The sequence below is a fragment of the Pangasianodon hypophthalmus genome, chromosome 21 (assembly GCF_027358585.1).
Source record: "Pangasianodon hypophthalmus isolate fPanHyp1 chromosome 21, fPanHyp1.pri, whole genome shotgun sequence".
NCBI lineage: Eukaryota > Metazoa > Chordata > Actinopteri > Siluriformes > Pangasiidae > Pangasianodon > Pangasianodon hypophthalmus.
The window spans coordinates 21,064,980-21,089,979 of record NC_069730.1 but is presented as its reverse complement, the minus strand read 5'-3'; the positions used below and the strand labels follow the sequence as shown (position 1 = coordinate 21,089,979).

The 25,000-nt window shown below is 44.6% G+C and overlaps 1 protein-coding gene across 1 annotated transcript in view; it reads left to right on the top strand.

The window, feature by feature from the left end:
- The window catches only part of abca4b (ATP-binding cassette, sub-family A (ABC1), member 4b), a 39,271-nt gene that overhangs the window by 13,454 nt on the left and 817 nt on the right, over positions 1-25,000 (top strand). Inside the window, exons 14-50 of the mRNA XM_053227560.1 lie at positions 333-509; positions 647-869; positions 1,116-1,337; positions 1,882-2,086; positions 2,892-2,984; positions 3,184-3,405; positions 4,195-4,372; positions 4,620-4,751; positions 5,540-5,679; positions 5,846-5,983; positions 6,785-6,966; positions 7,440-7,539; positions 7,669-7,874; positions 8,447-8,501; positions 9,222-9,484; positions 10,030-10,154; positions 10,242-10,340; positions 10,579-10,768; positions 11,100-11,194; positions 11,284-11,316; positions 11,405-11,510; positions 11,650-11,724; positions 11,844-12,013; positions 12,745-12,922; positions 13,047-13,162; positions 14,716-14,863; positions 14,974-15,097; positions 15,193-15,322; positions 16,739-16,859; positions 16,954-17,016; positions 17,460-17,566; positions 17,702-17,843; positions 17,950-18,084; positions 19,042-19,145; positions 21,768-21,860; positions 22,438-22,687; positions 24,527-25,000. The exon at positions 24,527-25,000 is cut by the window's right edge and continues 817 nt beyond it. Of these exons, the coding sequence (XP_053083535.1) occupies positions 333-509; positions 647-869; positions 1,116-1,337; positions 1,882-2,086; positions 2,892-2,984; positions 3,184-3,405; positions 4,195-4,372; positions 4,620-4,751; positions 5,540-5,679; positions 5,846-5,983; positions 6,785-6,966; positions 7,440-7,539; positions 7,669-7,874; positions 8,447-8,501; positions 9,222-9,484; positions 10,030-10,154; positions 10,242-10,340; positions 10,579-10,768; positions 11,100-11,194; positions 11,284-11,316; positions 11,405-11,510; positions 11,650-11,724; positions 11,844-12,013; positions 12,745-12,922; positions 13,047-13,162; positions 14,716-14,863; positions 14,974-15,097; positions 15,193-15,322; positions 16,739-16,859; positions 16,954-17,016; positions 17,460-17,566; positions 17,702-17,843; positions 17,950-18,084; positions 19,042-19,145; positions 21,768-21,860; positions 22,438-22,687; positions 24,527-24,655 (5,269 nt within the window). The 3' untranslated portion in view covers positions 24,656-25,000. The remainder of the gene's footprint in view (positions 1-332; positions 510-646; positions 870-1,115; positions 1,338-1,881; positions 2,087-2,891; positions 2,985-3,183; positions 3,406-4,194; positions 4,373-4,619; positions 4,752-5,539; positions 5,680-5,845; positions 5,984-6,784; positions 6,967-7,439; positions 7,540-7,668; positions 7,875-8,446; positions 8,502-9,221; positions 9,485-10,029; positions 10,155-10,241; positions 10,341-10,578; positions 10,769-11,099; positions 11,195-11,283; positions 11,317-11,404; positions 11,511-11,649; positions 11,725-11,843; positions 12,014-12,744; positions 12,923-13,046; positions 13,163-14,715; positions 14,864-14,973; positions 15,098-15,192; positions 15,323-16,738; positions 16,860-16,953; positions 17,017-17,459; positions 17,567-17,701; positions 17,844-17,949; positions 18,085-19,041; positions 19,146-21,767; positions 21,861-22,437; positions 22,688-24,526) is intronic.

Genomic DNA, 25,000 nt, shown 5'->3' with positions numbered 1-25,000 from the left:
GTGTAAGTATGGGTGTGGTGCTGCCACTGTGTGGACGAAGGCTGAACTGCAGAGACCAAAAGGGCTGAAAACGGTTAGACTTTTAACATTTCTAGGGGGCGCTGTGAGAGGCGCTGATGGTTTTTGCTGTATGAAGGCGTCTCCAGAACACCTCTGACCAGCGACCTTTCAAAAAATCATTAGTAGCGCTATCCTCTGTTCAGCAGAAGGTGTGTAATGTGTACTAAAGTGCAGCAGGACTTTAGGAGGATAACGTTAACGCTACAGCTACTGGTTTATGATTGGCTGACTGAGTTTAACTGTAGCTCCGCCCCTTGTGGTACCCTCTGTAGGTACTGGGACCCTGGGCCGAGGGCGGACCCGGTGGAGGATCTGCGTTATATCTGGGGAGGATTTGCGTATCTGCAGGACATGATCGAGCACGGCATCCTGAAGCTCCTGAGCGCTGCTCAGACACCGCTCGGGGTTTACGTCCAGCAGACGCCGTACCCCTGCTACGTAGACGACATGTACGACCTCTGGACATTTATTATATTACTTTATTATCTAGTTCACACATTTATACATAGACAGAAATCCAGACTGACTGATCAATAGGTCAGTAAATACCCATGGTATTTGTGTGTGTGTGTGTGTGTGTGTTCAGGTTCATGCTGACGCTGAACCGCTGCTTCCCGATCTTCATGGTGCTGGCGTGGGTCTACTCCGTGTCCATGATGGTGAAGAGCATCGTGCTGGAGAAGGAGCTCAGGCTGAAGGAGACGCTGAAGGTCATGGGCGTGACCAACGGCGTCATCTGGTGCACGTGGTTCATCGACAGCTTCCTGATGATGACCTTCAGCACGGCTCTGCTCACCTTCATCATCATGGTGAGAAAATAAAACACGCTGCAGCTCTGAAAGAACGCTCTGTGCTGTAGTGCGGGCCGTGTAAGTGCACTAGGTAGGGTGCATGATATCTCTGTGTAGGGAATAGGGAGTAGGGAGATGTTTATAATGCATATGTAATATATAAAAATAATTTCTGAAATGCATAACTCATTTAAAAGTGTATTAAAAGTGGCAGTACAGGACGCAGGATTATAAACGTTAATCTGCGTTGTGATTTCCCTCCAGACTGGAAAGGTGCTGAACTACAGCAATCCCATGATCCTCTTCTTCTTCCTGTTGACCTTCACCATGGCCACCATCATGCAGTGTTTCCTGATGAGTGTGTTCTTTAACAAGGCTAATTTAGCCGCAGCCTGCAGCGGCATCGTTTACTTCACCCTCTACCTGCCCCACATCCTGTGTTTCGCCTGGCAGGACCGAATCACCTCCAGCATCAAGCTCGCCGTCGTCAGTCCTCATTCATACGCCACGATGAGATTTAGTCTGATTGGTCAGGAGGTGTTGATGAATTTTCTATAACAGCAGCTCTGACTGTAGTGCAGTATATTAATGTGCTCCTTCTAACACGTTATCGTTTCTATAGTAACAGCTCATGATGTTCCTTAATAAATAAAAAATTGTAATTGTTGGTAAATTTCTGTGGTGTAAGAGGAATAAAACACCTGGGCATGTGCTGTTATAGGAAAATAATCAACAGTAACTACACCTCATCATATCAATATCTTACTCTAATACACACTCACACACACACACACACACACTCACACTCACACAGTGTGCTGTAGCTAATCCAGTTCACTAGGCATTTTACTTTTTCAATTGTGTACTTTTTGTTGGTTTATCAGTGTGTTACTGTGTTTATCAGTGTGTTATTGTGTTTATCAGTGTGTTATTGTGTTTATCAGTGTGTTACTGTGTTTATCATTGTGTTATTGTGTTTATCAGTGTGTTATTGTGTTTCTCAGTGTGTTATTGTGTTGTTGTGTTACAGAGTTTGTTGTCTCCGGTGGCGTTCGGCTTTGGGACGGAGTATTTATCCCGCTATGAGGAGCAGGGCCTGGGGCTTCAGTGGGACAACATCAGCACCAGTCCACTAGAGGGCGACGAGTTCTCTTTCCTCAACTCCATCCGCATGATGCTTTTCGATTCGGTTCTTTACGGCGTGTTGGCCTGGTACCTCGATAACGTCTTCCCAGGTCAGGAGATATCAGACTCTGATCTACACTGAGTTTAATCAGATACTGACTCCACACCGTCTGCTTTTCTGCATTTTGACACAACACTCACTCACACACTTATTTACTAAAGTAGTAATAATAAAAAAAAAACTAAGAGACTAATGTGTGTGTGTGTGTGTGTGTGTTTAGTGACGTGTTGCAGTGATTTACAAAGTGACATCATATAAAGTCAGAAGAGGAAATGAAATATTAATGAGGTGTTTGTGTGTTAATTGTTCTTGGTAACTGTGATGAGTTCAGATCTCAAAAACACTTAATTATAATTAAAAATAATTAAACTCGTAGTATAATGACTGTTAAAGGCAGCAATACAGTGTGCATGTAAAATACAGAGTGTCGTGTGTGTGTGTGTGTGTGTGTCTTTTTATAGGCGAAATGTGAATGAAAAATGTTTTTAAATGCTGTTGGTGTGAACATGAAACAAGAAAAGTTCTTCAATTTAAGAAAAAATATTTTATTAATGATGTATAAATCTATAATTTTGTGTTTAAATGCAGAAATGAGCTTCTGTAACTTTATTACTTGCCCTTCAGTGGTATTTATTAAGTGACTACAGCTGATAAATTCATCTATTTGATGAATGAATTTGACATATGAAAAGTGCCAAAATGTTATTTTGATCATGTGAAAGACACACTCCTCTGTAAGATTTTTTCACACACCCACACACACACACACACACACACACGTTTAGTAAATGAGTTTATTGTCTTTAATGTCACTATTGTTGGTAATTCTGGTGTTTTTCTGCTCTCGTGTTCAGGTCAGTATGGGATCGGGAGGCCTTTTTATTTTCCCCTCCAGACGTCCTACTGGCAGAGTGCACAGCGCCCCCAGGCCGACGTGGCTGATCCAGGTACTGCAACACCTTTAATGTCCTAAAGCCAGGTGTGTAAAAATGAGCGGTGATGATCATCAGCCAATCAGAGCATGAGAATGAACCAGGGGCGGGTCCAACCGTGTGATTGGAGGAGGCTTTAACACAATACTAAAGGATTGTTAGAAAGCTTTGTTTGTTTGATCAGAACTAAAATTTCTCTGTGTTTCTCCTGCAGCTCCTGAAAAACCTCTGATAGAAAACCCGGAGATGAAGAAGGAGGACGTACACACACCTGACATCATCACAGAGCCCTCAGTGCCGAACTGCAGCGACTCCCGCAGGCCGTGCAAACACCAAGAGAAGAGGGAGAGGATGAAGAGAGAGAGAGGGGAGAGGATGAAGAGGGAGGAGGAAGGTCTGAATCCTCAGGAGGAGGAGAGACAAGCAGAGCACACAGGTGAGGGAACAGGTGAGGAAGAAAGTGGGGGAGAAGGTGAGGGAGAAGGTGAGAGAACAGAAGAAGAAGAAGCCTTTACTTGTCACATATACATTACAGCACAGTGAGATTCTTTTCGTCACATATCCCAGCTTGTTAGGGGTTTAGGGCCGTGCTCAAGGGCCCAACAGTGGCAGCTTCGCAGTGCTGGGGCTTGAACCCCTGACCTTCTGATCAGTAACCCAGAGCCTTAACCACTGCCAAAAGAAACACTCGGGCTCGTCCGGGATTTGAACCCGGGACCGCTCACACCCAAAGCGAGAATCATAGCCCTAGACCAACGAGCCGCTGTGCAGATAAGGGAGAAGGTGAGGGAGAAGATGATGGAACAGGTGAGGGAACAGGTGAGGGAACAGGTGAGGGAGAAGATGATGGAACAGGTGAGGGAGAAGATGAGGGAGAAGGTGAGGGAGAAGATGAAGGAACACGTGAGGGAACAGGTGAGGGAGAAGGTGAGGGAACAGGTGAGGGAGAAGGTGAGGGAACAGGTGAGGGAGAAGATGATGGAACAGGTGAGGGAGAAGGTGAAAGAACAGGTGAGGGAGAAGGTGAGGGAACAGACGATGAAGATGAGTGTCTCTGAACGCAGCACAGTGCAGGTGACGGTGGTATAAAGAGTCTGGGATTATAATACTGCATCATGGACGTTAAATATTGCAATACATCGTGTTTTTTGTGGTCACAGACACGCCAGAGATGTGTGTGTGTGTGTGTGTGTGTTTGCACGTGTGTGTATGTGTGTATCTACAGGAAACCCGTTGTTCGAGGCCGAGCCTGAGGGGTTGGAGGTGGGCGTGTGTGTGAAGGAGCTTGTGAAGGTTTATCCTGGAAGTTCACGTCCAGCTGTTAATGGTCTCAGTTTGAATTTCTATGAAGGACAGATCACGTCGTTTCTGGGACACAATGGAGCAGGAAAGACAACCACACTGTACGCAGCTTACGTTCCCTTTTCACCTGTGTGTGTAATTCAGCCTGTGTGTGTAATTCAGCCTGTGTGTGTAATTCATCTACACTGATGTCGTCTTAATCCTCATCTCAGGAACCTGACTCCAGCTGTAAACATCTGTAAATAATTGATTTGTGAATAATTGATGTACAGATCTGAGAGCTGAGAGGAAGTTAACGAAGGAAACGCTAAAGAAACACTGAGCCTTTCCTCTCTTCTGCTCCATCAGGTCCGTTCTGACCGGTTTGTTTCCTCCGACGTCCGGGACGGCGTTCATCAGCGGGAAGGACATTCGCTCAGACATGGACGTGATCAGACGCTCTCTGGGCCTGTGCCCTCAATACAACATCCTGTTTAACCAGTGAGAATTACTCAGCTCTAATTAACACACACACACACACACACACACACACACACACAGAAAGCCACCATTAGAGCAGCACTGAGCAGATTCAACACTGAGGATTCACTGAGTCTTTAATATAGTTTACAGACGTAGTGAAGAGTCCGAGTCGACATTTAAAGTGTACAGTTTTTCCTCAGATGCAAAGAAACAAAGAAAAAATTACAGAAACAAAAAAAGCTTCTTAAATTAAACATTAGAATTACAGAAATCAAAAATCAGAAATCAACAAATCAAAGCAGATGTAAATATGTTCATGAAGCAAAAACAAAGAAAATTCCAGAAACAAAAATTATTCAAGAGAGAAATAGAACAAATAAAAGTTCCAGAGATAATGAAGAAAAAAAACTATATAACACACAATATAAATAAATAAATAAATAAAAAATAAATAAATAAAAACAGAAGACAAAAATATTTCAGAGACCAAAAATATTCCTGAAGGAAAAAATAAACAAAATAAAATGGAATAAAAATAAAAATATAGAGAAATAAAGAAAAAGATTATAGGAGCATTAGAGACGTTCACACGCAAAAACGGTTAAAAATAAAAACTAGGAATAATCTTTAAAATAAATGTGAGCTAGTTATTATTATTCACACGCAACATCTTTTATTAGATTGTGATTCTTGTTTTTTTTTTCGATTCTGTTAAAAACCCTTGAGAGAAAATTCCCTCCTCAGACTGTGGTGTGTGTTGATGAGAACTTTTGGGTTCCTCTGATTCTGTGCTCCGTCTTTTCCAGTCTGACGGTGGAGGAACACATCCTCTTCTACTCGCTGCTGAAAGGACGAGAGCGGAAGGAAGCTGAGCAGGAAGTGGAGAACATGCTGCAGGATCTGGGATTACCACACAAACGATACGATGAAGCGCAGAATCTCTCCGGTCTGCGTTTCTTCCTCAGTCTGACTCTTTCCACATCAGTGATGATTTATATTAATAATACTGAATAAAGCTGCAGGGTTACAGTACTGTGCTCAGGGCTCCTCCTGGGCTCCTCCTGGGTTCCTCCTGGGTTCCTCCTCATTATGCTGATGCTCTCTGTGTGTAGGTGGGATGCAGAGGAAGCTGTCGGTTGCCATGGCGTTTGTCGGAGGCTCCAAGGTGGTGATTTTGGACGAGCCCACTTCAGGAGTCGACCCCTACTCCAGACGCTCCATCTGGGATTTACTCCTGAAATACCGTGCAGGTGAAACTGCACCACCTACTGACTGAACAGTACACACTCGCTTTCACATTACACTAGTGTTACACACCAAACACTGTGTGTGTGTGTGTGTGTGTGTGTTACAGTAAATTACTGATTAACAGGGTGTGTGATGAAACTGAGTTACTGTTAGCACCCTGAACAGCACGTCTCCAAGTGTTTTATTCCTCTTACACCACAGCAACTTACCAACAACTACAATCTTTATTTATTAAAGAGCAACACATCATACTTTTATCCATTTATAGGTACATTTAATGTGTGGAACGTATGTAAAACAAGTTAGTTCCTGTTGTCGCTTACGTTATAGCAGCTATAAACACTCGTTCCCTCAGCAGCCTCTCTTTATTCTCTCTCTCCAAGTTAATAAGAAAAAAAATCGCAGCTTGTTCCGCATGTTACGAAAAACCGCAAAGAAGCGTAAACTCCTCTGTCCTGAAGACGTCGGAAATCTTACAGTTACAGCGCTGACACTGGAGACTCCTTCCATAAACCTGTGATTCACAGCTGCACTACTGTCAGAGCTGCTGTTATAGAAAACCTGTTATTAATCAACACCTTCTGACCAATCAGGATCCAGACACAGCAGCGTGATAGACAGACACTTTATTGATCTTGAGGGAAACTGCAACAAAACAAATCCTGGTATAACATACTGTATTTAACAGCCAGCTAGTGAACTCACACAGTGCTACTTTAATGCTTGCTAACTCACTCTCTCTCTCTCTCTCTCTCTCTCTCTCTCTCACTCTCTCTCTCTCTCTCTCTCTCTCTCTCGCTCAGGCCGGACAGTGATCCTCTCCACTCACCACATGGATGAAGCTGATCTTCTCAGTGATCGAGTGGCGATTATTTCTAAAGGGCAGCTGCACTGCTGCGGTTCTCCTCTCTTCCTGAAGAACTGCTTCGGTGTTGGATTTTACCTCACACTCGTCCGCCGTATTAAAGACGTACGCAAGAAAGAGGTGAGGCTTCCTGTTACACACGATTTAAACTATTCCTTTACCTCTAAAGTCTCAGCACGTCTGTATAAAACTGATTCAGGGGGCGGGGCTACTCATGTCCTCTGATTGTGATGTCACTAAATAAACTTAGGACCAATCACATCCGATATGCAAATTACTGGAGGATGACGTAGTACCTGGAAACGTTTATTCTCAGCTACCTACGTAACTCACTTAGCTAATGTTAGCGCTGAACAGACAGTGGTTGTCATGGTAACATTATGTTCTGACAGGTTCAAGCTGCTGTTAAATAACTCTACAGCTAAGCTAGCTAAAGTTAGCCAGTGCTAGGCTGTCATGGGTGACAGGAGGACATGGGGGCGTTTCCTAATTTGCATATTGATGTATATTCATAGACGCAGGCAGCTGAATTGTTTCTTGGGCATTAAAAATTAGTAAACAGTTTCTTTTTGTGCATTTTGTTTGTTTTGCAGAACGAGTGTGACTGTGCATCTGAATGTTCCTGTATGTGTTCCACCTGCACCAGGTATAAAGAGGAGAGTCAGACGCAGCAGATCGACAGAACCCTGGACGGTTAGCACGCTAACGATCTGTTAGCTTCTGTCCTATAATATCATTTTCATTATGAATATTTTTACCCCGTTAGAAGCATTAGTATAGTTTAATTAATCTGACTAGTGACCAATTCTTTCTCCTCATCAGGTGACGTGGAGAACATCACCAGTCTGATCCACCACCACGTTCCTGAGGCGCGGCTGATCGAGGTGATCGGTCAGGAGCTCACGTACCTGCTGCCTAATAAAGGCTTTAAACACCGATCCTACGCCAGTTTGTTCCGGGAGCTGGAGGAGACGCTGGGAGACATCGGACTGAGCAGCTTCGGCATCTCAGACACCTCACTGGAGGAGGTCCGTTTCCCTTCTTTACACTCCAGCACCGTTACGAGACTTTTATAACCGTCCCAGGGCGAGTGTGTTAGATCGTTCCAGGGCGAGTGTGTTAGATCGTTCCAGGGCGAGTGTGTTAGATCGTTCCAGGGCGAGTGTGTTAGATCGTTACAGGGCGAGCGTGTTAGATCGTTCCAGAGCGAGCGTGTTAGATCGTTCCAGAGCGAGTGTGTTAGATCGTTCCAGGGCGAGTGTGTTAGATCGTTCCAGAGCGAGTGTGTTAGATCGTTCCAGAGCGAGTGTGTTAGATCGTTCCAGGGCGAGTGTGTTAGATCGTTCCAGGGCGAGTGTGTTAGATCGTTACAGGGCGAGCGTGTTAGATCGTTCCAGGGCGAGTGTGTTAGATCGTTCCAGGGCGAGTGTGTTAGATCGTTCCAGGGCGAGTGTGTTAGATCGTTCCAGGGCGAGTGTGTTAGATCGTTCCAGGGCGAGTGTGTTAGATCGTTCCAGAGCGAGTGTGTTAGATCGTTCCAGGGCGAGTGTGTTAGATTGTGAGAAATGAACAGGAAGTGAGACGTCTTCTCCTCTCTCAGATCTTCCTGAAGGTTACCGCAGACGGAGAGGCGGCTAACGGCAGCGTGAACCCAGGTGAATATCCCTCACTGCTCTCTCTCGCACCTGCAGCAGCTTCATCATCCCGTATACCTGTTTCAGCTTTACATTTGTAATTAAACTTTGCCTGATATTTTACATTTACAATAATAACACGGCCATGTTGGAAATCTCAGTGAGCTTTTCAACATCATCAACTGAGGATCCAGCGGTGTTACATTCGTCATCGCTGTTCACTCTTGTGTCATTTGTGTTATTTTTGTGTCCTTAATGTTCTCCCATGTGTCAGTATTTTTTAATTTTTTTTTTACATTTTTTACATTTGTGTGCTTATAGTGTTTATGTTTTGTGTGTCATCAGTGTTTATTTTCTCTTTTTCTTTTTGTATGCTTTTGAGGATGTGTATCTCTGGTGGTGTTTGCCTCTGTGTGTGTGTGTGTGTGTGTGTGGTGGTTTATGTGCGTGTCCTCGTTGTGTAACTGTGTGTATCGTACCTAATGGTGTTCCTCAGAGCAGTGGATGTTGCAGAGGAGAAAAAGCAGCAGCTTGTTGAGAGACACTGATAAATCTGTGGCTCCTGAAGGTGATGAAGCTGATGAGTTAGCCGCTGCTTAGCATTCCTGCATCACGCACTCAGGCACTTTAGCACTTTAGATTAGCATTAATCCCAGGACCTGCAGTCATGGCTTTGCTAGAACTTCCATTACAGTGTTTAATGTGAAGTTCTTGAGATGTTCTCCATGTCGTCTGCTGCAGAAGGGAACGGCGTGCAGGAGATCGGCGTGCAGGAGATCGGCGTGCAGGGGATCGGCGTGCAGGGGAACGGCGTGCAGCAGAACGGCGTGCAGGAGAACGGCGTGCAGGAGATCGGCGTGGGAACAGGTGGAGACTCGGACAGCGGAGCGGGAAAAGCCTCGAGACAGGTTAAAGGGTTCAGTCTGGTGATGAAACAGTTTCAAGCTTTACTGGTGAAGAGATTTCATCACGCCACACGCAGCTCCAAGGACTTTCTCGCTCAGGTGACATCAAAGAGTCCGGATTGCTCCATTCAGACACGCCCACCTTTCTCACTCAGACACGCCCACCAGACACTCCCACCTGTCTCACTCAGACACACCCACCTGTCTCACTCAGACACGCCCACCAGACACTCCCACCTGTCTCACTCAGACACGCCCACCAGACACGCCCACCTGTCTCACTCAGACACGCCCACCAGACGTGCCCACCTGTCTCACTCAGACACGCCCACCTGTCTCACTCAGGCACGCCCACCTGTCTCACTCAGGCACGCCCACCTGTCTCACTCAGACACGCCCACCAGTCTCACTCACACACACACACACCTGTCTCACTCACACACACGCACACCTGTCTCACTCACACACACACACACCTGTCTCACTCACACACACACACACACCTGTCTCACTCAGCCATTAGGAATTATTAGGAAAAGTTATTTCTATTTTCATCCTATTTAAATAATCGTGTGTGTGTGTGTATGTGTGTGTGTGTATGTGTATGTGTATGTGTGTGTGTGTGTGTGTGTGTGTGCGTGTAGATTGTTCTGCCAGCAAGCTTCGTGTTAGTTGCTCTGTTCTTCACTCTGATCGTCCCCCCGTTTGGCGAGTACCCGAGTCTAACGCTCACGCCGTGGATGTACGGACAGCAGTACACGTTCTTAAGGTCAGCGCTGCTTTACTCAGACTTTATATCTGGAATCTTCGTTAGCACCACAGTGAGATTTAATTAGTTATAATTTGTGCTTTTCAGTAACGAGCGTCCGTCCCATCCCAGCATGAGACACTTCATCTACACGCTGCTCAGAGACCCGGGCATGGGGACGCGCTGCATGAAGGACCAGCCGCTAGAGTGAGACGCTTCACACTGCTGTCTCAGATACTAGCTTTAAAACGTTGTTAGCAATTCTACATTCCAGTGTCGTTAGCAATGCTAGCATGGTCTGGATGTAGTCTTAGAGATTAACATTTCAACACTATAAAGAACATCTTACAGATTGTACACATTAGCATTGTCTATGTGAAACAGCTTTATACAGATTAAGGATGCTAGCATTGTTTAGCGTGTGTGTGTGTGTGTGTGTGTGCAGGAATTTGCCGTGTGGGAACATTACGACGGATTGGGAAGTTCCACCAGTTTCTCCGGTGATTAGTAACATCTTACTGAGCCCTGAGTGGACAGAGCGAAACCCCTCCCCTTCCTGTCAGTGCAGCACCAATCAGAAGCTCACAATGCTACCCGTCTGTCCAATCGGAGCAGGAGGACTGCCACCACGCCAGGTACGACAACGGCTGCAAGGCAGAAACGATTCACATCAAACATGAATAATCACAACCGAAAATTATACAAAATAGATTGCACTGGCAGTGCTGGCCCCGCCCCTCTGATAACTCCGCCCCTTCTGCTAAATAGGCTGCAATCATTCAGTGTAAAAAGGGTCCGATGTTGCACACTTTGGCGGTTGTAGCACGTCACCTGCATGTTAACAGTGCACTACGTGTCTCTGAGTGAGCGCACTAGTGCACTTAAAGTAGGCAATTTGAGACGTAGCTGTTAGCATTGTTAGCACTGCTAGCTCCATTATTAGTGTGTTTACTTTTTTCCTTATAGAGAAAAGAAGCGACAGGAGACATTTTGCTCGACCTGACAGACAGAAACATGTCGGATTACCTGGTGAAGACGTATCCCAGTCTGATCAAGACCAGGTGAGCTTCACCACACTTACCTGTACCTGTGTCGTTTTTATGACATCACAATTCTGACACTAACCCGAGTGTGTGTTTCTGACGTACAGCTTAAAGAGTAAATACTGGGTGAATGAGCAGAGGTAACGTGTTTATATCACTTTCATATTTCACTCAATCCGATACGCTTTAAAGGTTTTCCTCCATAAACAGACTGGTTCGTGTTCTCAGGTACGGCGGCCTGTCAGTAGGAGGGCGACTTCCTGTTCTGGATGTGGATCCTGTAAACATACAGAACGTCCTCTATCAGCTCGGGAACATGATGAACATCACCGGGGTAGGCTCCCTACAGAGGCTCCCTACAGAGGCACCCTACATACATCACCTAGATATATTAATAATACTTTTTAATATTATAATATACTTTACTGAAAAAGAAATGGATGTGTGTCATTTAGTGCTAAACCCCTCCCTAGGGTCCCTACTCCAGGTTGGCTGTTAAAGAAATCGGTCCGTTCCTGCGCCACATGGAAAGCGAATATAACGTCAAGGTAAACATTGATCACAGAGATGATCTGAATCTTTGGTTGTGTTCCAGTACTGTACTTTCACACTCTCCCTAGTTCCCTTTCTTAAGTGCCCTTGCTGTGTGTTCTCGGTGATGTCACAGGTGTGGTTTAATAATAAAGGATGGCACGCCATGGTGGCCTTCATGAACGTAGCGAACAACGCCATCCTGCGAGCCAACCTGCCGTTTCACGCTGATCCGTCTGAGTTCGGCATCACGGCCATCAATCACCCCCTCAACCTGACCAAGGAGCAGCTCTCTGACGTCACAATGTGGGTCTCTCAGACCACGCCCACACCACACCCAGACCACACCCACACCACACCCAGACCACGTCCAGACCACACCCACACCACACCCAGACCACGCTGAGACCGCACCCACACCCACGCCACACCCACACCACGCCGAGACCACACCCACACCACACCCACACCACACCCACACCACACCCAGACCACGCCCAGACCACACCCACACCACGCCGAGACCACACCCACACCCACACCACGCCCAGACCACACCCACACCACACCATGCCCAGACCACACCCACACCACACCCAGACCACGCCCAGACCACACCCACACCACGCCGAGACCACACCCACACCCAGACCACACCCACACCACACCCACACCATGCCCAGACCACGCCCAGACCACACCCAGACCATGCCCAGACCATGCCCATGCCCAGACCACACCCAGACCACGCCCACTTCTCATCTACATCTAAATTAATTGAACTCACTGATCAGATTACTGCAGAAATAACACAAACCCTTTTCTTATAATCCAAACTGTTTGCTTCTTCTTAACACCCTGACTTTTTTCTTTATATATTTATACTTTTCTTTTAATTTTATGATTTTTTTCTTTGTTTTTTTTTACTTAATGTAAGGACTTAATTTTTCTTTTCTTTTAAAAAATTTATTGTAAGTTTTATTTCTTATGGTTTAATCTTGCGTGTGTGATCTCCGCTCTGTGTCTGTGTTAAACAGCTTGACTACGTCTGTGGACGCCGTCGTGGCCATTTGCGTGATCTTTGCCATGTCCTTCGTCCCGGCGAGTTTCGTCCTCTACCTCATCCAGGAGCGAGTGACGAAGGCCAAACACCTGCAGTTCGTTAGTGGCGTCAGTCCTCTCGTTTACTGGCTCACCAACTTCTTCTGGGACATGGTGATGGCTTCAGCATCATCTTTATCATCATCTTCATTATCATGTGTACTTTAGTGAGGTTCGAGAACCTTCTGAGGAAGTGCAGAACTGTGGAGCTGAATCTCTTCTCTCTGTGACTCTGTAGGTGAATTACTCCATCAGCACGGCCATGGTGGTGTCCATCTTCATCGCTTTCGATAAAAAATGCTACACGTCATCCACCAACCTGCCAGCACTCATCACCCTGCTGAGCTTATACGGGTGATCTTCATCTTCTCCTTCTTCCCCTTCATCTTCTCCTTCATCTTCTCCTTCTTCCCCTTCATCTTCTCCTACATCTTCTCCTTCATCTTCTCCTACATCTTCTCCTTCTTCCCCTTCATCTTCTCCTACATCTTCTCCTTCATCTTCTCCTTCTTCCCCTTCATCTTCTCCTTCATCTTCTCCTTCTTCCCCTTCACCTTCTCCTACATCTTCTCCTACATCTTCTCCTACATCTTCTCCTTCATTAGGGGGCCAAGCACCGAAGGTGCGTAGGCGCCCTGTTGTTATTCTACCTTTTCTTATTCTTATTCTTCTGGCTAGGGTGTCTATGGCAGCCCATAGAACTGTCTGGTAAAAAGTAGTGAAATTTGACACACTGATTGGGGAGTGCTAAGGAACATCTGACCAAATTTGGGCCAAGTCCTGCCAACGCTCTAACGCCACCATCGGGTCAAATGTGGGCCTAATTTTGAAGTATATTTATGTTCATAACTTCTGAACCATGTTTCCAAAATTTAAAAGCTATCCCTGGATTCCCTGGGTCGAGACGAGTTCAATGCACCCTATAACATCAATTTCCACCTAAATAGATTTTCCACCATCTTGGATTATGTCAAAAACCATTTTTTCCACTCCTTACAAAAGCCTCAAAAAAATTATCAAAAGAATTTTGAATAGTCCAAACAGTTTGTCCGTAATGGGCCAATGAACCTGATGGTGAAGCTGCAAAACAGGAAGTGAGGCTGTATCTCAGCAGCGACCTTAAACACTGACACAAATCTTTTTAGAGATCTTCAGGACCATGACCTGAGACTAAACAACAAATTGTCAGAGCAGTAGCATTCATGACCAAAGGTCAAAGTAGGTCACAGCAGCAGCAGCAGCAGCACCAAGCCACCCTGCTGCGCATTTGTTCTTCTAGACCTTTCCTCCTACAGTCAGAGAATTCCAGCACTGTCCGTGGTCAGAACACACACATCATGAGTGAAACTACACATCACTCGTCAATCCCTTTTGCCTAAAGTTATGGCTCTGCTTTCCTGTGATTGCTTCGGCAACAATTATAGCGCGTCTGTGAATGTGTGGCTCACTGAGTCTGGGTGCTTGGCCCCCGAAAATGCTGCTTGCAGCTTTAATCTTTTCCTTCTTCTTCTTCTTCTTCTTCTTCTCCTCCTTCTTCTCCTTCATCTTCTCTTGTTCTCTTTTTCCTTCTCCTTCCTCTCCTTCTCATTCTTCTTTTTTTCTTTCTTCTTCTCCTTCTTCTCATTCTTCTTCTTCTTCTTCCTTGACCTTGTAATGTTTATTAAATTTCATTTTTTCCAATTCTTATTTTATTCATTTGTCTTGTTTCTCTTTAGCCCCATTATTTTCCTTTTCTTTCATGTTTATTCGTTCTTGCTTTCTTTTTCTTTCTAACTTGCTGTCATTTTTTTCTATTACTAAAGTTATTTAAAGTTATTTGTTGTAATTAAAATGATCCTGTGAGGGTTTATTGGACTGGACTTTATAATACATTTTGACTGAAAAGGGATGGGTGTTGACTGTTTCAGGTGGTCAGTCACTCCTATGATGTACCCGATGTCGTACGTGTTCAGTGTTCCCAGCACTGCGTACGTCTCTCTGTCCTGCATTAATCTGTTCATCGGCATTAACAGCAGCGCCATCACCTTCATCCTCGAGCTCTTCGAGAACAACAGGGTAACCATCTCACCGTTATCTGTGTGTGTGTGTGTGTGTGTGTGTGTTTCAGTAACACTCTCACCTCCTGATCCGTACGTCTCTCTAACACACACCGCTCCGTGTTTCAGTCTCTGCTCCTGTTTAACGAGGGATTAAAGAAGGTGCTGCTGATTTTCCCTCACTTCTGTTTGGGACGAGGCCTGATCGATTTGGCCATGAACCAGGCGGTGACCGACGTCTACGCCCGATTCGGTGACATTCCCTCACTTTATTTATGATGAAGTAAATACATATCATTAATGCGTCAGTCCTGAGCTGAGTATACTGTATGATGTTTGTGTGTAAAGGGGAGGAGTTTGTTCTGGACCCGTTCAGATGGGACTTTGTGGGGAAATACGTGGTGTGTATGGCGCTGGAGGGCTTCGTCTACTTCATCTTTACTCTCCTCATTCAGTACAGATTCTTCCTGGATCACTGGTGAGGGAGAGTTTCTCTTATTCTTCACTGATTTATCACATGATTTACTTTATATACGTTATATAATCTCCAGGTTATCACTTACTGACGGACATGATAGATCTGTTTACCCTGTGCTGTGATTATGATGGTGATGGAGGTGATGGGTGTGGTTAGTGTGATGGAGGTGATGGGTGTGGTTAGTGTGATGGAGGAGATGGGAATGTGATGGAGGAGATGGGTGTGGTTAATGTGATGGAGGTGATGGGTGTGGTTAATGTGATGGAGGAGATGATGGGTGTGGTGAATGTGATGGAGGAGGTGGGTGTGGTTAATGTGATGGAGGAGGTGGGTGTGGTTAATGTGATGGAGGAGGTGGGTGTGGTTAATGTGATGGAGGAGATGGGTGTGGTTAATGTGATGGAGGAGATGATGGGTGTGGTTAATGTGATGGAGGAGATCATGGGTGTGGTTAATGTGATGGAGGAGGTGGGTGTGGTTAATGTGATGGAGATGATGGGTGTGGTCAATGTGATGGAGGAGATGGGTGTGGTTAATGTGATGGATATGATGGGTGTGGTTAATGTGATGGAGATGATGGGTGTGGTTAATGTGATGGAGATGATGGGTGTGGTTAATGTGATGGAGGAGGTGGGTGTGGTTAATGTGATGGAGATGATGGGTGTGGTTAATGTGATGGAGGAGGTGGGTGTGGTTAATGTGATGGAGATGATGGGTGTGGTTAATGTGATGGAGGAGATGATGGGTGTGGTTAATGTGATGGAGGAGATGATGGGTGTGGTTAAAGTGATGGAGATGATGGGTGTGGTTAATGTGATGGAGGAGGTGGGTGTGGTTAATGTGATGGAGGAGGTGGGTGTGGTTAAGGTGATGGAGGAGATGGGTGTGGTTAATGTGATGGAGGAGATGATGGGTGTGGTTAATGTGATGGAGGAGATCATGGGTGTGGTTAAGGTGATGGAGGAGATCATGGGTGTGGTTAAGGTGATGGAGATGATGGGTGTGGTTAAAGTGATGGAGGAGATGGGTGTGGTTAATGTGATGGAGATGATGGGTGTGGTTAATGTGATGGAGATAATGGGTGTGGTTAATGTGATGGAGATGATGGGTGTGGTTAAAGTGATGGAGATGATGGGTGTGATTAATGTGATGGAGGAGGTGGGTGTGGTTAAGGTGATGGAGATGATGGGTGTGGTTAAAGTGATGGAGATGATGGGTGTGGTTAATGTGATGGAGGAGATCATGGGTGTGGTTAAGGTGATGGAGGAGATGGGTGTGGTTAAGGTAATGGAGGAGATGGGTGTGGTTAAAGTGATGGAGGAGATGATGGATGTGGTTAAGGTGATGGAGGAGATGATGGGTGTGGTTAAAGTGATGGAGGAGATGATGGGTGTGGTTATGGGTTTACCTGTGCAGGTTGTGTGACTACAGTCAGATCCCAGTTCCTGATGAAGATGATGATGTTGCTCAGGAGAGACAGAGGATCTACAGCAGGACACGAAACAACGACATCCTGCACATCCGAGATCTCAGCAAGGTCAACATCGACAACACACTCACCTGATTTACACAATCCGATCCCTGTCACCACTTACACATCTGTGTGTGTGTGTGTGTGTGTGTGTGTTCAGACGTACGTGGGGAGGAAGAGACCGGCGGTGGATCGGATCTGTGTGGGCGTTCCACCTGGAGAGGTAAAACATCTGCTCTAATGAAAGGACGGTTTCTGCAGCTGTGAGATCAGATCATCCAGGAGACGTAAACATGTGTATATTACCCTCTTACACCACAGCACCTTCCCAACCATTACAATGTTTAAAATTTATTCTTAAAAAATGACATCATACTTTTATCCGTTTCTAGTTACATGTAATGTTGTGAAACAAGTCAGTTCCTGTTGTCACTTACGTTAGAGCAGCTAGAAACAGTTCCCTCACCAGATTCTCTTTTTTTCTCTCTTTTGAAGTTAATAAGAGAAAAAAACGGAGCTTGTCTTTATTTTACCGAAAAACCGCAAAGAAGCGTAAACTCCTCCAGACTGAAGATGTCGTTTAATAAAGGTCTAACGCTGCGCAGCGCTGTGGTGGAAGGATTATGTGTAAACAGACAGATGCTAACAGTAGCCTGTGGTTTGCAGTGTTTCGGGCTGCTTGGTGTAAACGGTGCTGGAAAAACAACCACTTTTAAAATGCTCACTGGAGACACGGACGTGACCTTCGGCGAGGCCTCGGTAGCCGGATTCAGGTAACACCTTAAAGTCGTGATAAAGTCTGAACGTGTGAGTGTGAACACAGATACTAAATCTAAATATACTGAGAAGTGACACTGAAATATACATGAATCATTAATTATTACACTCTAATGTTTTTCTTCCTCTAGTATTCTGACTAACATCCTGGATGTGCATCAGAACATGGGCTACTGTCCTCAGTTCGACGCCATCGATGAGCTGCTGACGGGCCGAGAGCACCTGTACCTCTACGCTCGCCTCCGCGGAGTGCCGGAGTCCGAGATCAGCCGGGTGAGTCTGCTCTTATTCATCAGAAAATCCACATTTGAAAAGTTCACTAAAGTTAAAGGGTGAACGTGAGAAAGTGTGACGGCTCACCGCACCGTGTGTCCTGCAGGTGGCGCAGTGGTGCGTCGATAAAATCGGCCTGTCGGAGTACGCAGCTCTCTGTGCTGGAACTTACAGCGGAGGAAACAAGAGGAAGCTGTCCACTGCCATCGCCATGATCGGCTGTCCTCCTCTACTGCTGCTGGTAATCATCATCATCATAATAATCATAATAATCATAATCATCATCATCATAATAATCATAATCATCATCATCATCATAATAATCATCATAATAATCATAATAATAATAATAATATTCATAATAATCATAATAATCATCATAATAATCATAATAATCATAATAATAATCATAATAATCATAATAATAATAATAATCATAATAATCATAATAATAGACTCGATATAAATATTGTATTAGAAATTGTACATATGCACATTATCCAAATGATGACAGAGGGATGATAGACTTTGAAGTTAAAAGTGAGGCTGCTGATTGGTCAGAAGGTGTTGATTAATTCTCTAGAACAGCGGCTCTATCAGTAGCGCAGGTTTATATTAATGCACTCGTTCTATTACGTTATCGTTTCTATAGTAACGGCTCATTCACAGTCGACGCTCAGCTAATAATAAACAGAATAAAATACGTCTGTAATCATTGATATGGTGAAGTTTCTGTAAGGAGAAATGTGTTTATTTAACACTTATGGAAGGAGTCTCCAGTGTCAGTGCTTTGTAACAGTCAGAGGTAAAGCTGTAACTTTAAGACATGTTGTTGTTTAACAAATAAAAATTGTACATGTTGGTAAGTTGTTGTGGTGTAAAAGGAATAAAACACTCAGGAAAGTGCTGTTTTACACACACACACACACACATACACACACACACACACACACATACACACACACACAGGCACACACACACACACACACACACATACACACACACACATAGTATTTATTAGTTTATTAGTCAGTGTGAATTTAAATTCTCCAACATTGCTCCAGTTTATTACACTTTAATCTAAATCAGTTTAAACTGTCTAAAGGTTATGAAAACAATCCCACAGTGATGAATGATCTGCGATTATTCTGGGATTTGAACACCGTATGTGTTTATTAATCCTCAGTGTGTGTTACAGGATGAACCCACCAGCGGGATGGATCCTCACTCACGCCGCTTTCTGTGGAACGCCATCATGAGCGTCATCCGAGACGGCAGAGCTGTAGTGCTAACATCACACAGGTGAGTTGTGTCAACCTGCAGCACACACACACACACACTCACTCTCTCTCTCTCTCTAACAACAGGGGTTTCAAACAGCCTGCTGGAACAGGCAAGATAAAGGTTCTAATCTCACCAGAAGAATCAGTGTTCTGAAGTAAAATGGTCTTGTGCAACGGAATTTATTTGAAATCTGAATTTGAGAAAGAGCAGGTCTCTGTTTGGCCACTTGGAGGCGAAATAGAGCCGTAAACTCAGAGCCATAAACTGAGCCACAGTGATTCTTCATTAGTAAGATAAATATCTGATGGTGTAATCATGTCTTTTTCAAAAGATCTAATTTAGGAGTGTCACGTGGAGCGGGGGGTGAATACTTCTACAATCTTTTATGAAACTTTTTTTGTTTTTTTTTTTAATGGCATTTTGAAAGACAAAAGCGCTATGAGCGCAGGCTTTCTGTGTGGAACTTGGTGGCTTGGTGGTAAAAGCCTTCCCTCTCACTGTAGAGGTTGCAGGTTCAAGTCTGACTTGTCCCCATGTGCTGAGTGATGGAGGAGCAGAGTGGGTGGAGTCTGAGAGTGGTGGAACGGTGGATGTGGAAAATGCTGCTGGAGGACGCCAAAAAAAAGTGAGGGTGATAGTTTTACAGCATTCCTGAGATTATGCAAAAACTAAGTCGACACTCTCTCTCCAAGCTCCATAACCCCTTCCATCTGCCACGCCGACCCTGGGGGGGCAGCTGCCCGGATATTACCCCCCCACCTGAGTCTCCACTTCCAGCCATCCTCCACATCACTCCTCCTTCCATCCATCCATCCATCCATCACTCCCTCCCTCCACACTCATATCCTGGAGTCCTGGCTGGGGTTTGAACCAGCAACCTCTCGACCCAGAGGTGAAGCTCATTCACATGAGCCACAGGATCTCGTACATTAGAGTGGCTTTATAAACCTTTTCAATTTTGTCTTCTTAACTCTGAGCTAAAACGAAAACAAAGACACACAGCCTCGACCCAGGAACCTCACACACCAGAGACCACGACACTAACCGCTACACCAGGGCAGGACAGAGGACACTGCTGCTTATTGGACTTTTGTCTTAATAAACGACTCAACGAGAGACAAAGTGTTTAGGGGAAGAGGAGCTGGTCAAGGTTCAGCACTCATCACGTCCATGTAACAGGAAGTGTATCTCTGAGAGCACCGCTAACCAACACACACCAGCACACACCGCACACTGACGGAGCAGATGGAGCAGACTCCCCCTGACCAAATCTACATTCAGATTTGTGTAAATTTGAGGTGTGACAGAGTTGGTTGTTAAAAGCCAGTTCCATGTGCACTTTTCATGGCCGCTGTTTAAACCGGGGAAACGTGAACAGAGCTAAATAAAATGTTCTGTGAAGTCTCTGACAGATTCATACTGAGTACTCATTCCAGTGTGAGAAAAAAAATATGATAATTAATATAGATTTATTACATTTATTTATTTAGCGGACGCTTTTATCCAAAGCGACTTACAAATGAAACACAAGCAGCGCGATACATCAAGCAGAGAACACGCAACGCTACCGTACGAGATCTTTAACTGAGTGCTAGAGGAGTAACGTGCACAGAGTAGAGGAGTAAGAGTCACTGTAAAAGTTGGGGGTTAGTTAAGTGTTCATGGAAGAGGTGGATCTTTAGCTGGTTTTTTGGAGATAGTGACGGATTCTGCTGTCTGGATTGAGGTTGGAGGTTCATTCCACCACTGAGGGACGGTCGGTTTGAAGGCTGTGGAGAGGGAGCTGAGTAGACGCTACAGAACCAGGCGTCGCTCGGTAACTGATCGCAGGTTGCGGGACGGAACATAAACCTCGAGGAGGGTGTTGAGGTAGGGAGTGCTGTTCTAGACAAGGTTTTGTACGTGAGCATCAAGGCATTGAATTTTACAGGAAGCCAGTGGAGGGAGATGCAGAGGGGTATGATGTGGGTCCTTTAGGGCTCGATGATGGCGCTGGCTGGGAGGCTGGGAGTAGTGCAGTGCAGTACTATACATTATACTGTACACATCAATGTGTTGTGTAGCTGTGATTGCTGTAGCGGCTTTGGGGCTGCGATTCCCATGAACAGTTTCAGGTCTCCATCAGTGGACAGATTCAACAAACCAGACTTCATGTGAGAACTGTAATGAATTTCCTGGTTACACAACTGCACTATTTGTGCATGTAGTACACAGTTATAGAAGGGAATGATTTATAATCGCACTATCGGGTGTCACTCAGATGAGGATGGGTTCCCTACTGAGTCTGGTTCCTCTCAAGGTTCCTTCCTCATATCGTCTCAGGGAGTTTTTCCTCACCACCATCACCTCTGACTCACTCATTAGGGATAAATTTATAAATGTAATATTTATATCCTGGATTTATTTCTGTAAAGCTGCTTTGTGAAAAAGTCCATTGTTAAAAGCTCTATACAGAGTGTGTGTTCAGTGAGTTTGTGTGTTCAGGCTGTACATTTCGGATAATGCTGATAAACGAAGAGATGGAAGAGGAGGTGTTGATGTGTTACTGATCACTAAACTGACTGACTGATAACACTCCGTCTCTCTGTGTGTGTGTGTGTGTGTGTGTTTGTGTGTGTGTGTGTGTGTGTGTGTGTGCAGTATGGAGGAGTGTGAGGCGTTGTGTACTCGTTTGGCCATCATGGTAAACGGCACATTCAAATGTCTCGGCACTATTCAGCACCTCAAATACAAGTAAGTTCTTTTCTTGTCTTTTATTTTTACTCCTCTTTATTTCCTTTATTAATGAAACAATGAGATTATTTTGGCTTCTAAAGTCTGAGTGCACTACTGAGACACTAAACACGTGTAGAAACAGATCTCTAAAAGTCCACTCATATACAGCATTATTACTGAGTATGATTACGGTGTGATGCTTTGAATTTTCACAGATCGGCTGCAAGACTCCAGAAATTAGCTACAGTTTTCCAGAAAGGGAATGAGTGATTAAAGAAAAAACAAAGCTGTGATAAATGATGAACTGTAGAGTGATTTAAGTGGCGTGAGATGGAGACAGAGGAGAGTCTGTGTATAAATGTGTCCTGAAAACAGGCGAGTAGAAGAATTCAGAAGAATTCTGTCTCCATGCTGCTCAGTTTTGAGATTAGCTGATGATTAAATAATTATTAATGTTTGGTACCTGATGAGATAAAAGTTTAAAGCACTGGCTTTGGGACAGGACCGGCTGCGTCCCCTGCGGAAAGCAGATGATTTTGTCCTGCCGTGTTTCCGTCTGGTTTGACTCCAGCGCTGTGTGCGGTCGGGTTCTCAGGTTCGGGGATGGTTATGTGGTGACGATGAAGATCAGAGCAGCTCGAGCCGGTTCCTCTCCTGATCTCGGTCCTGCTGAAGCCTTCATGGAGAGCAACTTCCCGAAATGTGTGCAGCGTGAGAAACACTACAACACCCTGCAGTATGAGATCACCTCGTCATCGCTCGCTCGAGTCTTCCAGCTGGTGGCAGAAAATAAACACAAACTGAACATCGAGGATTATTCCGTGTCTCAGACCACGCTGGACCAGGTACAAAAATCACACGCCACAAAGTCTATTCACGCAATTTACAGGACAAACCGCATCGGTGCTATAATCCGATTCACTAAGATCCAAAAAACAAGCAGGAGAGAGATGTGTGTCAAAGAGTAATTTACAAAAAAAAAAGTGGGAATGACGTCACGTGTAAAGCTGGAGGAGGAAACAATATTTAAATGAGTTTTTTTTTGCATGTGTTAATTTTTCCTGATAATCACGACAAGTTCAGATCTTAAAAACACTCACAGAAACGTGGAAGTGGAAGTGAATGCTGATTACAGACAGTAAGACACATGAGACTGTCCAAAACACAACACACATGTAAATAAGAGCGTGTAGACGTGTGTGTGTGTGTGTGTGTGTGTGTAATGTAAATGAGAACTTTTCCACAGCTTCAGTGGAATGCCGCTCATATGAGAGATGTGGTGAATATCTGATATAAAAGCAAACGTTCTGTGATAAAGTCGTTTTATTTTATAAACACTATAATTTTAGCAGAAACGAGCTTCTGTAAATGTAGTACCTGCCCATCAGTGGCATTCATTTACACACACAAGTGACTGCAGGTGATGAATTCTTCTATTAGCTTTGACTCCGCCCACCGTTTCACATTTTTAGGACGGTAAAATCGCCCCAAATTTACATTCATTAAGACAAAACGTGTTACTGTGTTCACGTGAGACACTCGCTCTGTCAGAGCCTGATACTAAATCAACACGGATGATTTTTCTGAGTGTTTTTACGTTTTAAATCAGAGCCTTATGTTGTATAAATGATCACAGCTTCCTCCTTCGGCAACATTTTTGTGAGCCTCAGATAAAATCGATCTCGTGGAGGGCAGAATGAGGACGTGGGTCTTGTTAGCGTCCTGATTTTAGACACGTTTGAAGATTCTGTTCACGGCGAGAGAGAGCGCGAGAAGATCGTGCATCTTAGCTTCGATCTGCAGCTGATGACAGTTTCATTACAAATCTCTCGTCTGATTGGTCAGTGGTAACGAGGGAGACTCAGAGGCGTGGTTAAGATTTATACACAAGAGGCTCATGAACACCAAAAACAAATATGGCGAACAACGAGCAGCTCCAGATCACACACACACACACACAAACACACACACACACACACACAGCACAGGTGAACAGAATCATGGCAGGCAGCAGGTAAGTCCACGAGAGATCAGATTAATCAGATCACAGAGCTGTCCAAGACGAGAGGATAAAGCAGGCAAGGCGACGATCGTACACAGAAATCAGTCAAGGCATAAACAGCTCAGAACTTCCTGTGTGAGAGTCCATGTGCTTTATAAAGTCTGTTAGCAGGAAGTGGAAATAATCAACAAAGAAGAGTCACACACAATCACACAATCACACAATCAACAATCTCAGAGAGGCGCCCTCTGGTGGCGTGGTGGTGAAGTATCTGTGGCTGGTGAGACGTCAGTGAGACGTCAGTGAGACGTCAGTGAGACGTCAGTGAGACACAGCAGCCATTAAACCCATCACATAATTTTATCTCAAGCAGAAAAGTGAAATCAGTCACCAGCTCTCTACTGCCACGCCCCATGCCACGCCCCTGCCACGCCCCATGCCACGCCCCTGCCACGCCCCTGCCACGCCCCTGCCACGCCCCATCTACATCCTCCTTCAGTCTGTTCCAGCGTAATATTACAAATGTTAACTTTTCATAATCACTTCTTACAGAGAAAGCACTGCCTTGATTTAATTTTAATTTGATTGTGAATTTATTTGATTTTGATTTTAATTTGATTTTAATTTGATTTTATTTAATGTGATTTTGATTTGAGTTGGTTTTGATTTGCTGTTCCTGCAGGTGTTTGTGAATTTTGCGAAGCAGCAGACGGGTGAGGATGATGATGATGATGTCGTTCTTCATCCCAGAGCAGCCGGAGCGAGACGAGAAGCAAAGATCTCACCCATGAAGGCATCTTCCAAAAAATAATGACATCACTATTAGTAAAAATGCCACGACACACCGCATCAGCGAAACTCATTTACACTCCTTCATACCAGCAACGTAGTGAATTTATTTAAAAAAGTTTGATTCTCTTATTAACACACGTGACTGAGTGTGTGCTGATAATCAGTTCTGCAATATATCACGATAATTAAGATAATTAACAATCCTGCTATCATGGACGATTTAAAGGTCATTTCATGTTTATGTGTTGAAGATAAACTCATCGTTCTAACAGCAATCTTTAATTATTAATAATATTTCATTGCCACTCTTCATAGCTGTGTGTAATATTTAACATTTCTGCGACTCGCAGCGTAACACGTGAAT